A 14,154-nucleotide genomic window follows, 5' to 3' on the forward strand; every position below is an offset into this window, starting at 1 on the left:
GATATTTAATCCTCCAAGTTAAAAGTCCAGGCGAAAGGAAAAAATAAACGATCGCTAACTGTTGCTGCTTGTTGTCACTTATTCTGCAGCCGAGTAGTCGCAAAAATGATCCCTGGGATGATGGGATCACTAGCGCCCTCTACCACCATGAGGCGGCATTACTGCGAGCCTCAGCCAGTGCGTCTTCGCAGCCGTTTTATGATTGCTCAGCACAAGAAATACGTTACACACATGCAGTTGTTGACAAAATACACTGTACATTATATACCTCAGCTAACTAAACTATGGAAATGTATAATATAATTCATATAGCAATACAGTCTCACTGCACAGCAGGCCAGCAGTTAGCCGAGTCATTGCGCAATCCATGGTGAGGCTCAACTGGCTGCTGATCACCGCAAGTCTTTTCTCAGTATTTGAACGGCAAATGTGAAAATTCAGCGATTTTGAATAAAAATAATCTAAAACTGGTGAATTTAAATGGAAAATAACTTTATAGTATAATCACTGGATACATATAACAATTTAATTATTTTTGTTTCTTTTTACATTTTTTTTCTTTCCATGATGGCACGTGAGGCCCCGCCTCACCTGCCTCCCCTGACTGCACGTCACTGGTGTGGCAGGTGGACATTTGTTAACCTTAGATAGGCGGAAGAGTTAAGAATTGTAAAGTGTAACAGACCATGTGGAATTATAAAAATGTTGAGTTTTTGGAAGGTGCAAAGTTGCCAGCCTGAATGTACAGAATTTCCTGAATAAGATGAAGGTTTTTAATGCAGGAATGTTTGGAATGGGCTGTTGGTAGGCCCTGTGGCAAGGACTCGAAGTGGACGATGCACCTCACATTGAAGAATCATGCCATAAACATCAACAATCTTCGATTTGTTTTCCCACACACGTATTATACAAATGTGAATATCGGGGTCAGAAAATGTGGAAATTAGGAGGAAACTGGGCATTATGGAAAGTAAATAACATATAGCCTGAATGTACGGAATGTATTGAATGAGTTGAATGTTTTGACGTTCGAACGCTTTCATTGGGTTGAGAAATACAAAGTACTGTAGTCGTTTTTTTTTAGATTAAAGAGAATTTGTGTTACGGAAAATGTAGAATTACAATGAAAAAGCGGGCATAGTTGGAACATGACAAAATGTTATCTTAAAAGTTGTGAAAGAGCTCATTATTTTGGGTTTGGAATGTGCCAAAAAACACACGGGGTGTTCTAAATGTACTTTTTAAAAATCACTGTATAACTGTCATGTACCTAATTGATGGTGAGTTGAGCTCATTGGCGTCAGCTCAACTTTGCCATCTGTTGGACAAATCCACGCATTGACAAACTATTTGTCTAGTTCCGTGTGGCACGTGAGCAACCTTAATGTCGACGGATTCTACACATGTCTGCGCTTACAAACATATAACACTTTTGAAATTTAAATTAATTGTTATTGTATGAATCAAACTTTAAAAAGTAAACAGGCGTCTGCCGCACGGCCGCAAGAAGAGAATACTTTGCGCATGCGCAGTGGAGATCGGCTTCTCTTTGAGTAGACTGCGAGAAGATGAGGACGCTAAGCGGCCGGCTCGCACCTTCAGCCTCGCATGATTAGCCTCCCCTTTTAAACAGCGTACATCTAAGTCTCTTTGCCTTTTTTTGTATATATATTGTATATGCAATTTTAATGTCGTTTAAGTGTGATCGGGGAGTTGTAGAGAGGGACGAGGTGTGACGCTTGGAAAAAGGAGCACGATCAATTGCACCGGATGTTATTAAACGCCTCATAAAGAGCAAGGAGGTAAGTATACGCTCCATCATTTTTCTTCCTGTGCTGTTTTATGAGTATTGGTTCATATTTACAGTTTGTAGTCTTATGGTGCCCAAAACGCCTAATGTAATTTACAATATAGTTATTATAGGGGTTCAACCCAGAAAGGGAAAAAACGGTAAAAAAAAAAAATGGATGAATGGATGGGTGGATGATAGGGAGAATAACGTCAACAGTGAATTTAAGCAAAACTGTGATTTAATCCAATTATAACAATAGATTATTTAATCTGCTGGAAGTGAACTGTTCAAATATAAACTATTTTTAGGTCACATTGCAAGACATACAGCAACATGTTCTTGCTAGTTTTGAAACCGGAAATAGCCCAAATAAGCATTTTCTCCCATCACCCAACAGCCAGCATTTGTACTTAGGCCTGCACGTCTAAACTCGTTGATCAATTGAATTTAAGCCTCTTGAGCGCTCCAATACAAACCTGCTGACACATGGGCTGTTGTCTTTTAGCCGCCTCTTCTCCCATTTTTAAGTTTTGCATCCACCTTAAACATGTATATTCTCCATTGATTTAATTTAAAACGTGCGCTGGACTTTCTGATATTTGCCAGTTCTGTTTAAGGTACTGTTGGAATTGGGGGTTAAATCACCAAAAATTATTCCCGGGCGCGGCCACCGCTGCTGCTCACTGCTCCCCTCACCTCCCAGGGGGTGATCAAGGGTGATGGGTCAAATGCAGAGAATAATTTCGCCACACTTAGTGTGCGTGTGACAATCATTGGTACTTTAACTTTAACTAATTTAGCTGCAACAGCCCTGATAATTACACATTCATTATTGAAAGGACAACCGCTCTGGTCCGTGGGGTTCAATATAGATTAATAAACAGACCCCTGCTGTCATCTAACATGCGATTATGCAACACTGCTTACTTTACTCAGGTGCACATACCTCAGACCGATTTTAGTGATTATTTTAAGTCAATTGTCATTCAACCACAGTTAGTTTTGTCTAATATTCATACAAAATCAGTGAAAATTGACATACACTTGTCTGATACAAGGGTCCCCAAACTACGGCCCGCGGGCCGGGTACGGCCTGCCAGCGTCCAAAATCTGTCCTGCGGGAAGTCCCAAGTTAAAAAAGAAAAATAGTTTTTTTTAGTTATTATTTTTAAAAATCTGTCTTTTCTAATCAATTTTCTACCGCTTGTTACTCTCGGTGTCTCCTAACCGCTCAGGCAAATCATATAGTCCAAAAATGCATTTTTCCATCGACAACGTGACATCAAGTGCGGCAAGTGCGTGCTATTTCAGTCAATTAGTGCGCGAGGAATATATATATATATATATATATATATATATATATATATATATATATATATATATATATATATATATATATATATATATATATATATATATATATATATATACAGGGTGTATATATATATATATATATCTATATATATATATATATATATATATATAGATATATATATATATATATATATCTATATATATATATATATATATATATATATTTATATATATATATATATATATATATATATATATATATATATATATATATATATATGCATACAGCCCGGCCCCCGGCCAAATTGTTTTAACCCAATGTGGCCCCCGAGTCAAAACGTTTGGGGACCCCTGGTCTAATATGTAGACGTAGAGAGAAGGTATAAGTGTTTTTCCAAACAAACATTTTCACTCTCGCTCTTAAATCATTATACATAATCTGAAATGAAATGATAAAAAGCAACATATAAAGTTCAATCAATCAATCAATGTTTATTTATATAGCCCTAAATCACAAGTGTCTCAAAGGGCTGTTGTGGCTTAAAGTTAAAGTGGTGAAATTTGTCCTCTGCATTTGACCCATCCCCTTGTTCACCACCTGGGAGGTGAGGGGAGCAGTGGGCAGCAGCGGTGCCGCGCCCGGGAATCATTTTTGGTGATTTAACTCCCAATTCCAACCCTTGATGCTGAGTGCCAAGCAGGGAGGTAATGGGTCCCATTTTTATAGTCTTTGGTATGACTCGGCCGGGGTTTGAACTCACAACCTACCGATCTCAGGGCGGACACTCTAACCACTAGGCCACTGAGTAGGTTGTATAAAACATAACTACAAGTATTAATTGTCCAGGATGTACCCTGCCTTCTGCCCGAGTGCAGCTAGAATAGGCTCCAGCCCCCAGCGACCCCGAGAGGGACAAGCGGTAGAAAATGGATGGATGGACTATTATTTTTCATGGCACACGAAATTTGTGGACATCGGAGCTACTAATAGGACATAATATATGTGGTCTAAACTGCTTTTTTTTCTTAAACAATTGTTTCTGTCACAGTAGATTCAAGACCAAAGCCATGGAGGTTGTATTGCATATGGTGAACGACACAATAGAGTTTTACAAATGGAGCCTTACTATAGCAGGTGAGCGGCCATTTTAACCTACACAAAAGCACCCTATCAGAACATAAGTGTGTGTATTGTGTTTTTGTTTTGTTTTTTACTTCCTGCAGACAAGCGGGTGGAAACCTGGCCAATGATGTCATCACCCTTACCCACACTGGCCATCAGCAGCCTCTACCTGCTCTTCCTGTGGGCAGGGCCTCGATATATGCAGGGCCGCCATCCCTATACACTCAGAAAGACCCTGATAGTCTACAACTTCAGCATGGTGGTCCTAAACTTCTACATTGCCAAAGAGGTCAGAGCCACAGATACAATATATACACGACTCATTACATATTAATTTATAATTATTTCTTACAGCTCTATGAAAGCTAACTTTTGTCTCCTTATTAGCTCCTGCTTGGCTCAAGAGCAGCTAGGTACAGCTACCTCTGCCAACCTGTCAACTACTCTAACGACGTCAATGAAGTCAGGGTGAGATGTCGCCGCCTCCCTTAAACACACAAACATTCAAGCACATAAACAAGCTTGAGAAACCCCAAAGGGGAACTGCACTTGTTTTGGAATTTTATTCACAATCATGAAAGACATGAGGACAGATGGATTTTTTTTTAATGCATTGTAAATATTAAATAAACGTAAACAAAAGTCTGCTTACAGCATAGCCAATGGAAGGTCTTCTATTTCGCCCATAAAGTCCAATAAATAACCATTCAAAAAGCGCCAACAATACTCCATTTACATTTTGTGACTTGAATATTAACCAAGTATTAGTGATATTGTTATTACAAGCGCTAACACAGATGAACTATGTATAGCGGCGTCGTGATCATTACCGTGTGTCCCTATGTTTACATCATCGAGAGATCTGCTGTTTCCTCGCTACCCTGCTCCATTGGAAGTTTATTGTAGATCATAAATCATGCATCTCACCTGGAAAGTAGATGACTAAGGATGTAATCCGACAAGTTGTTACCCTTTAACAGCCATTTAAGACCTTGAACTGGTGAGAACAACACAAAAAGACGCTAGTCCATTCTACTGTATTTCCTCAAATAATGACCTCTCCTCTAATAGATGCCGTGTCTCAATTTATTAGTAGGTTGTCCACATGAAAAAATAAGCACCTACACAGGTCACAGACGCTATTGTTCACACACATACACACACAGACACACTAAGGATCTTACTGTGGGATCTGAGCCGAGGATGTCGTTTTGGCTTGTGCAACCCTTTGAGACACTTGTGATTTAGGGCTATATAAGTAAACTCTGATTGATTGATTGATACTACGTTGTTAAACTCTGTTGCTAACCAAAACAGCAGCTCCTCCCACGTGCACAATCAAAGACAGGAGTACATTATGGGGAGGTTAACTGAAGTCTAAATAGGAAACGTATCCGTTGACTTTAACTTTCTGAGTGCAATCCACTTTTCAAGTGACTATTTTTATTTCACCTTCAAAACACAAGTAACATAATTCTACGCAAAACAACAGCACCCAGGCATGAAGGTTTAAAAAAAAAATGTATCTGCGCAGTGCAAAAGATGGTCTTGGCAATGCGTCTCATTTTTTTTGTGTGTTGGGCGTCCATTTTTATTTTCTGGGAAGCAACATGACTTCATATTAACTCCGCCCACATTGCGTCTGCCCAGCTTGCTTCTATTATTGTTGTTTCTATGCATGTTTTCCATTAAATATTTTGTATTTTATATTATTTTACCTGTTAATTTTACAAATAAAAGCCCCACCACCATAATATACTCAAAAATGCGGTTGAGTAGTCACTATAAAAGGAAATATGGTAATTGCATACCAGTACATTTTGGTTTGTCAGTGTAATATTGTCTACATTTTTAAGAGAACATTTACTAGGTGTAAAGGTTTTTTCTCAGGACAACAAAAGATACAGCAGGCTTAGCCAGAACCACCCTCGAGCTCCGCCCTCATCAGGCCATGCTCTTTCAGGGCAGCATTAGTTGAGGTTTAAGAGATACCACAGCGCCGTGGCTTACAGAGAGCAACCATGTGTTATGATGTCATTGTCTCCTGTGCTCATAGGGCAGTGGGAGGGGGGAGCAGAAATGAATGTGTCGTAGCACATGCATAACAGAGTGCTAATGTAATATTAAATTGCCTCATTTATTTATAATTGCTTTTTAAAACTGCTCAAAAACATGTCATACCCAGCGAATTACAAGATTTAAACAGTAAGTATCCACTGTCCATGTTTTACTTACCTTTAGGACTGACCGTGAAACCTGAGCATACATTTATTACAATATTTATGTGTATTAGTATTGATTGCATTTGTCTGGGATAGGTATACATGAGCTGCCCTGCTTGTTTAATTTCAAGAGCCATTAAACAAATGACACATAATTCTGCATTAATTTGTTTAAATGGAGTGGACTCATTAGGATGCTTTTAAAGTACTCAACAGCATAGGCGTTTACACACTTGTATTCACTCACCTCTACTGTTCCGTCTTTAGATAGCATCAGCTCTTTGGTGGTACTACATATCCAAAGGAGTGGAGTTCCTGGATACTGTCTTCTTCATCCTGAGGAAGAAGTTCAACCAGGTCAGCTTCCTCCATGTGTACCACCACTGCACCATGTTCATCCTCTGGTGGATCGGCATCAAATGGGTCCCTGGTGGGCAAGGTGAGATGAGGGGAAAGTTTATTTGCTCAGGCATGTTGTGTGAATGCTGAGGGATGATGTTAAAGTGAAAATTATATGAGGAATAACGTGAAAATTCTTAAGAAACAGATAAATATACTCTCTTGTGGCTGTAAGCGGAACAGGGATGACATTGTCACAATTTGAATGGATGCTTAAATAGTAAGAGCTACACTCTTCTGATGATTACTTGGGGTTGAAAATGACACAATCAATAACAGCTTGGACGGCATTCACACAATGAATCACATCAACAATTTAGTAATCCATGTTTTTCCCTCCCACACAGCTTTCTTCGGAGCAACGATCAACTCTGGCATCCATGTCATCATGTACGGCTATTATGGTCTGGCTGCACTGGGACCTCAGATGCAGAAGTACCTCTGGTGGAAGAAGTACCTCACCATTATGCAGATGGTGGGTATTAATTCACCAACTAGTAACAACAATAGAACGTGTAAAGCAAATGGGTTTAGATTTCTCATTGGAAATAATTGAAATAATGTGTTCCAGGGTCAAACTGTCACCATCTTCTTCTCTACAGGCAATGTTTTGAATACCATTTTAAAATTCTTAATAATCATACAAGTGTAAACAGGAAAAACAATTAGCAACTGTTGAAACAATAAAACGAGGATGGTGTGTGTGGGGGTGTCCAAAGTACAGCCTGGCCCGCGTGTCACAGATTTTTTTGATTTTTTTTAACATTCTCCACTGTCAAGTTACTGTCAAGTATGGATGTGAATCTTACAACAATGATTCAATTTTATTCCAATTATTAGAGTGACGATTTGATACAGAGTCCATTCAAACCGATTCTTGCAATATAATATTTGATAAATAAATTGTAGGGGTGCTGAAAAAAAAATTCACATCTGAATCACGATTCTTATTATTCCAATTCTATACTGATTCATCATTTTCAAAAAAAAAAAATGTTTTAATTTTTTTTTTTAAGAATCGATTTTTAAAAATACGTTTTTTAGGCCATCTCTGTGCCTACTCGCTGCACGTATAGGTCATACGTCAGCTGCCAAGAGGGCCTTTTGTTACCTCAGGCATGTGATCTGAACTTAATGAAAAAGACTGAAAATAAGCCGTGGGTCTGGAGGCCATAGGTCCCCAGCCAGGTCCAGGGCGGTGCCCTGGTGGGGGCTCCTGGTTTTTCAGCAATTGAACATGCAAAAATTAGCACAAAAAAAAGCACCATTTAAAAATGTTTTTGTGTTTGAAGAATTGAAAAATTATCAACAGAGTTTACATAGCCCATTCATTCAAATTAATCACTATGTCTGTTTCAGTCACTATGTTATTTAGTCACTACAGTAATTACAACTTGTGTTCACATCCACAGGAACCACATGGGTTAGCCTACTCTAGACAGTATTTACAACCTTACTAGTGTTTACTTCACAGCCACAAGTGGTTCTTCCAGTTATTTACACATTCATTTGGTTCAATCACACATTACTTTGGCATTTTTGCTTTGATGGCTCTAACATGAGCCTTCCTGGTAAATTCCTGAGCATCTTGCATTTTCCTTTTTGTTTCTGCTTTAGTGGATTCTGCCTTGGATTTTATAACCAATTTATGTGTCTTTGACTCCCTCTCCACTTCTAACTGCTACAAATGCAAAAGAGTACAAACAATGTTTATTCTATTAGCTAACTTTCTTTATCTGAATAGCCATTTGTGATTTATAGCATGAACTAACAAATATCTTGCAGTCATGCTGTTTATGTTTCAAAATGATTCAACTATTCAATGTCAAAATATAAACAGTAGAAATAATGAACAAAATGTCAGCTACTGTCTTGTTCTAAAAATACAATGAAAATTAAATTTAGCGTTTAGACAGGCTATACTGTAGCAAAAGTCATCACATGTCTATATGGTAAACAACTAAAATGAATGTGTTGGGCATTGTTTTATCCAGACGCATACATTTGTCCAAATGTGGCCAAGTAGACGCATTGTGGGTTTCCTGGACGCTAAAAGAAAAATCTAAGGAAGATAATCCCTTTGCCATCTTCCACTTAATATACAAATCACCCACTTGAATATTCTCTCTTCTCTTCTCCGATTCTCTCGTCGTTATTTGGGATGTGCGTGTCTGTTGTGATTTCCCTTCCTGGTTCGATGACCCGCCCTATCTTGCCTCTGATTGGCCTGTCCATAATGTTTTGCCCTAATCTTAACCAATCGTGACTCATCATAGTAAACCAACCAACCAATAATGCATTTTCTTATACGTAAACCAACCAATCATCATTGATGTTTCCCGTATATTTTGTCCCCTGCCCGTGTAGTTGCATTTGCTACGTAGCTTCGATTTTTAAGTTAATCATTTTTAATGGAAAACCATAGTTTTTACCACTGGATTATCAAAAAACTTATTCATTAAGGGAAAACCAAAGTTGTTGGCAGGTATGGCAAAGAGACGGATCAATATTTTAACACACATTGTAGGTCGGAAAAAACAAAGAAAAGCGGAAAATATATTTTTATATTTTTACAGAGATAAAAAAGACGGATTTCTGACTATAGACGGAAAATCACATGCCTGGTTACCTGTAATCTGTTTTACTATACTGTGAGAATCGGTTTGAATCTAGAATTGATTCTGAATCGAATCGTCTCTCCAAAAAATGTATTCTGAATCAAATCATCAACTCTTCCCAGACTCCATGATTACATCCCTGAGGCCAGTACATCACCACCGGGAATATGCTTTCCCAGGCCTGCTTGGGTCAGGTTTAATCGCCTTAGTACTGTCGTCGACCTCTTCCGCTCAACTATGTGCAAATGGGGTATGGCTTCATCTGCGGCATGTGAGTGTGATGCAGAGGAGCAGACTGCAGACCACATCATAACATCTTGTCCCATATACCGCCATCCTAATGGGAATCATGGTCTGGCAGCTGTGGACGAGAGCTTGGTCAGTTGGCTGTTAAACACTTGCCCAGCTGTATAGTTGTTACACCTCTAATCAACATCTTTATCCAAACGAAGAAGATCAACCCAAAAAAACCGAATCGAATCCTGAGTTGTTATAAGATTCACAGCCATAATAAATTATGATAAAACCTTTAAAAAAACAAGTTAGAGATTACAAAAGCTCCTCTTGCCTCTTGAAAATTATGAATCAATTCAGGACAGTAATTTTTTTTAGAAATCACTATTCGGATGGGAATTTGATATTTTACGAAGTTAACATATAAAACAACAACTGGTTTTATCGTTACTGAATTGAGGAGGCATGCTGAGATCTCACATTATGCAGATTGGCACTCAAATTGTTCCACCAAATTTTGTCACAATTCCAAATTGTACCATCTCAGGAGCATTTGACTTTACAGGTTCCACCATAACTCATAAACTACTTAAACCAACCCACAGCAGCAAAGTGATTGTATACCAGCTCATTTTAAAAATAGGTTCAAATATGTTGCTAAAATTGCTTAATATTCCATTAGATCCAGTTCCACGTGACCATCGGACACGCCGGCCACTCCCTCTACACAGGCTGCCCCTTCCCCAACTGGATGCAGTGGGCTCTGATTGGCTACGCCGTCACCTTCATCATCCTCTTTGCCAACTTCTACTATCACGCGTACCGACGCAAACCCTCCCATGCGAACAGGGGGGTTAACCCCGTCACCAATGGCATCTCCAAGGCCACCAACGGCCACAGCCAGGCGGAGGAGGTGCAGGACAACGGCAAGAGGCAAAAGGGCAAGGGCCGGGTGAAAAGGGAGTAACGGACTAAGGACGGCTTGCTCGGGAGATAAACCAGAAGACAGTTTTCATGACCCAGAGATGGAAGAGAAGAAGGGTGGGTAGATGAGGAGGAAAACCAGGTGAGCGCAGTGCAAATAAACGCATTGTGGCCGAATGGGGTATTGACGGGAAGACAGTTGCTATTGGTTGTCTTTCGTCACTGTTTTCATTTAAAAGCAAGCAAAGCAAACATGCTAAACACGTAGGCTTCATGTGTCCAACATGTTTTTTTGGACCAAGTCACACCCGGAATGTTGTTGAAGCACGCACCAAACAAATTTTACCTCCAAGTTTTCTTACACTGGAGCCCAGTCATGTTTTTCTTTGCAAGCTTCCATAGTCTTAAATAATTCTGCTTTTATTTATTTATTATGAATTTATAGCCCCTTGACTGAGTTTAATTTAATGAATTACACAGACACGTGCTGAGGTTTTTCCTATGGAAGAGCTTTTGTTTACACAGTTGTTGCTATCCAATAAAAAGCTTGTGAGTCCAGGTTTTTATTTTAAAAAATGGGCGATTAAAAACTTGGAGATACACGTTTTTCATTGGACAGCCATTATATTTAGTAATAAGAAAAGGCACTCCGTTTACTTTATTTTGTTTCCCAGAGTCCAAAATTGGGTTTAATCTCTAGAAGGGGATTTCAACGTGTGAGGCGGTCTCCAGAAGACTTTACAGGAGACACATAGGCTTGAAAAAAAATCAAGAAAAACAAATTTGTAAAATCTCTCAAATCAATTTTTTTTGGAGGGAAATTAATTGATTTTTAGTTCTTGGAGTAAGTGAGTTAATGGAGTTGGTTGAGCTGGAAACTCCACAAAGTATTCTCAAAAAAATCAGTTTTTGGGGGGAAAGGGGAGGCCCCAACCGTAATATATTTTTTGAGGGAAGGCTCACTGTGCCACACTTGGAAAACCTTCAATTGACAGCATTAGCTTTGGCTGTCACTGTGCTGCACTGAATCTTAGTTAGTTTTTCAATTTTAAAAACGGTCAGGGAAGGGGACAGTAGTTGTTGTTGTTTTTTTTAGTGTTTGTTTTTTTTGCGTATTAGGCAACTTATTTTTGAGGGTCTCCTTTTTTTTTTGCTGTGCGATGTAGCCGGAAATAAAGAGATCGATTGTCTTCTTACTGCCACCATGTAAGGTCTCCCTTTTTTAATGAAAACAAACCGTAAAACTGTTGCCGCACATACAGGTTATATAGAAGAATGACAGCATTCGTATAGTTTGTGTATCCATCTGTGTGTCAGTTACTAACAACGACAACATCTTTTATCGCCCTTTATGCTCATGAAGACAATTTGCAGTGCAAGAGAGGCAGCAGCGCTAGTCTGTCATTGACCTGTCCAGACAGATCTGCCCTAATCTTTGGGAGCAAATTGGCTTTAGCTCCAAAAGAGCTTACTTCCGCGTCAGTTCACGGGCTGCCTGAGAAAGCAGGTCATTGGAGAAGAAAGCTTCAGTTAATCTGCCAACAGGTATTCTCTGGAACTCAACACTGTGAGCAGTTTATTTTGTGCCTTCATGTATAGAAAAACATGCAAACAGTTAAATGTATACTCTAAAGCCATACAAAAAATATGAAAAAATTAGGGGTGTGAAATTATCGCGTTAATTGCCATTAATTACAAAACACGATTAATTACAGTCATATTTGACTCGTTATGTTTTTTAATCGCGTTGATCTAACTTTTAATCTCTAACGTTACTGTCTCTGTATGCCTTCAAGTTTCCTACTCCTATGCTTGACTGAAAACAACAGTAGCTTCATGCCGCGGAAAGGAGGTCTCACTCTTTCACAAGACTGATGTTAGCATATTTAAATAGTGTGGCTAGATTGACTTGTATCCAACCAATAGTGCAAAATATTCATGATTACCTTAAAGATGCATCAGAAGTGTGTCTATGGTTTGAATGCTGTCTTGTTTTTAGCGTAGAGTTGACAATGCTTTATTTTTTGTTTAACATGCATCTGTCCATTACACAAGCTGTGGAGAAATGGCCTTACTTCTGGGTGTGTTTTGAACCACATTAAGCTGACTTCATACTATTATAACACGTATGTGCATCAGTATAGTGATATCTTACATGGTAATGTGTAAATTTAATTTAAAATCTGCAGTGATATATTACATGTACAATAATGTGTGCATTATATTTAAAATCAGAGCACACTTACATTTGGGAGAATGCTGTTTTAATGCTTGAAATCAAAACCTATTAGTAAATAATGTGTTAAATAAGGTTAAAAACATGAGATAATGTTGCACATGAATGTATGTGTACTAGACATAAGTGATTCACAGTCAGGAAATCACAGGCCAACCACAGCCAACATTTCCTGTAATCCGTTTTACAAAAAATGTATCAAATATAAAAATGTATTCATCTATATTTAAGTCTTAAACTACTACTAGTAACATATGCTAGCACTTTTATTAATGGGTTGGTTTTATTCATTGTATATTATCTGAAGCAGAGGAAAAGCAACAAGTTCAACATTCAATATCTATTGCTCAGAAAAATATTTGTACTGTTTTTTTGTGTTAACTTCAGCACTTGATAGGGACTTGATGTTTTAATTTAGTACATAAAACAGACTGCATCTTTTTATCCATCCATCCATCCATTTTCTACCGCTTATTCCCTTCGGGGTCGCGGGGGGCGCTGGAGCCTATCTCAGCTACAATCGGGCGGAAGGCGGGGTACACCCTGGACAAGTCGCCACCTCATCGCAGGGCCAACACAGATAGACAGACAACATTCACACTCACATTCACACACTAGGGCCAATTTAGTGTTGCCAATCAACCTATCCCCAGGTGCATGTCTTTGGAGGTGGGAGGAAGCCGGAGTACCCGGAGGGAACCCACGCAGTCACGGGGAGAACATGCAAACTCCACACAGAAAGATCCCGAGGCCGGGATTGAACTCACGACTACTCAGGACCTTCGTATTGTGAGGCAGACGCACTAACCCCTCTGCCACCGTGCTGTTAAAAACAACCAATTACTTTATAAAGCCCCTTTTTTGTTTATATATGTATCTTTACAATAATGTAATGAATTTAAATGAAAATATCTCAAGTTGAGGGCTGTTCTCCGCATTTTAGTTTAGATTAAAAAAGAGATGAATTGTATTATTTACAGATCATGATTAACTAATCGCTCATTTTTTGTAATCACTTGACAGCACTACAAAAAATATAGTTTAACTAATGTTTATTATTGTACACCATGACCTTTTGTGGGTTAACATGCCCTCTGAAGGTTTATTTGTTATTAGAACTACCTACTGGGTTGCCCATCCCTGCAATCAGGCTCATTTGAAAGGATATACAATTTCAAGTTCAAATACCATTTTCTCAAAAAATACATCTCTGATGTCTCATGCAAACCTAAGATATTGACGCATCAACTCGGTGAGCATCTTAAGGATTAGCTGTGAAAGCACATTTTGCT

General features: G+C 38.7%; 1 protein-coding gene across 2 annotated transcripts; it reads left to right on the top strand.

Moving 5' to 3' along the window:
* Nucleotides 1-1,536: 1,536 nt before the first annotated feature.
* LOC133648560 (elongation of very long chain fatty acids protein 4-like) lies at nt 1,537-11,295 on the top strand. Of its 2 annotated transcripts, none has more exons than XM_062044774.1 (7): nt 1,537-1,802; nt 4,156-4,241; nt 4,331-4,518; nt 4,617-4,697; nt 6,719-6,890; nt 7,198-7,325; nt 10,385-11,295. In XM_062044774.1, exons 2-7 carry the CDS (start codon nt 4,175-4,177, stop codon nt 10,667-10,669), a joined length of 921 nt encoding a protein of 306 aa, XP_061900758.1. In that variant the 5' UTR covers nt 1,537-1,802; nt 4,156-4,174; the 3' UTR covers nt 10,670-11,295. The 2 variants fall into 2 exon arrangements, with proteins under 2 accessions (XP_061900758.1, XP_061900759.1); XM_062044775.1 differs by having other exon boundaries at nt 4,159-4,241.
* The last annotated feature ends 2,859 nt before the right edge of the window (nt 11,296-14,154 follow it).

Source organism: Entelurus aequoreus, linkage group LG04, assembly GCF_033978785.1.
Source record: "Entelurus aequoreus isolate RoL-2023_Sb linkage group LG04, RoL_Eaeq_v1.1, whole genome shotgun sequence".
NCBI lineage: Eukaryota > Metazoa > Chordata > Actinopteri > Syngnathiformes > Syngnathidae > Entelurus > Entelurus aequoreus.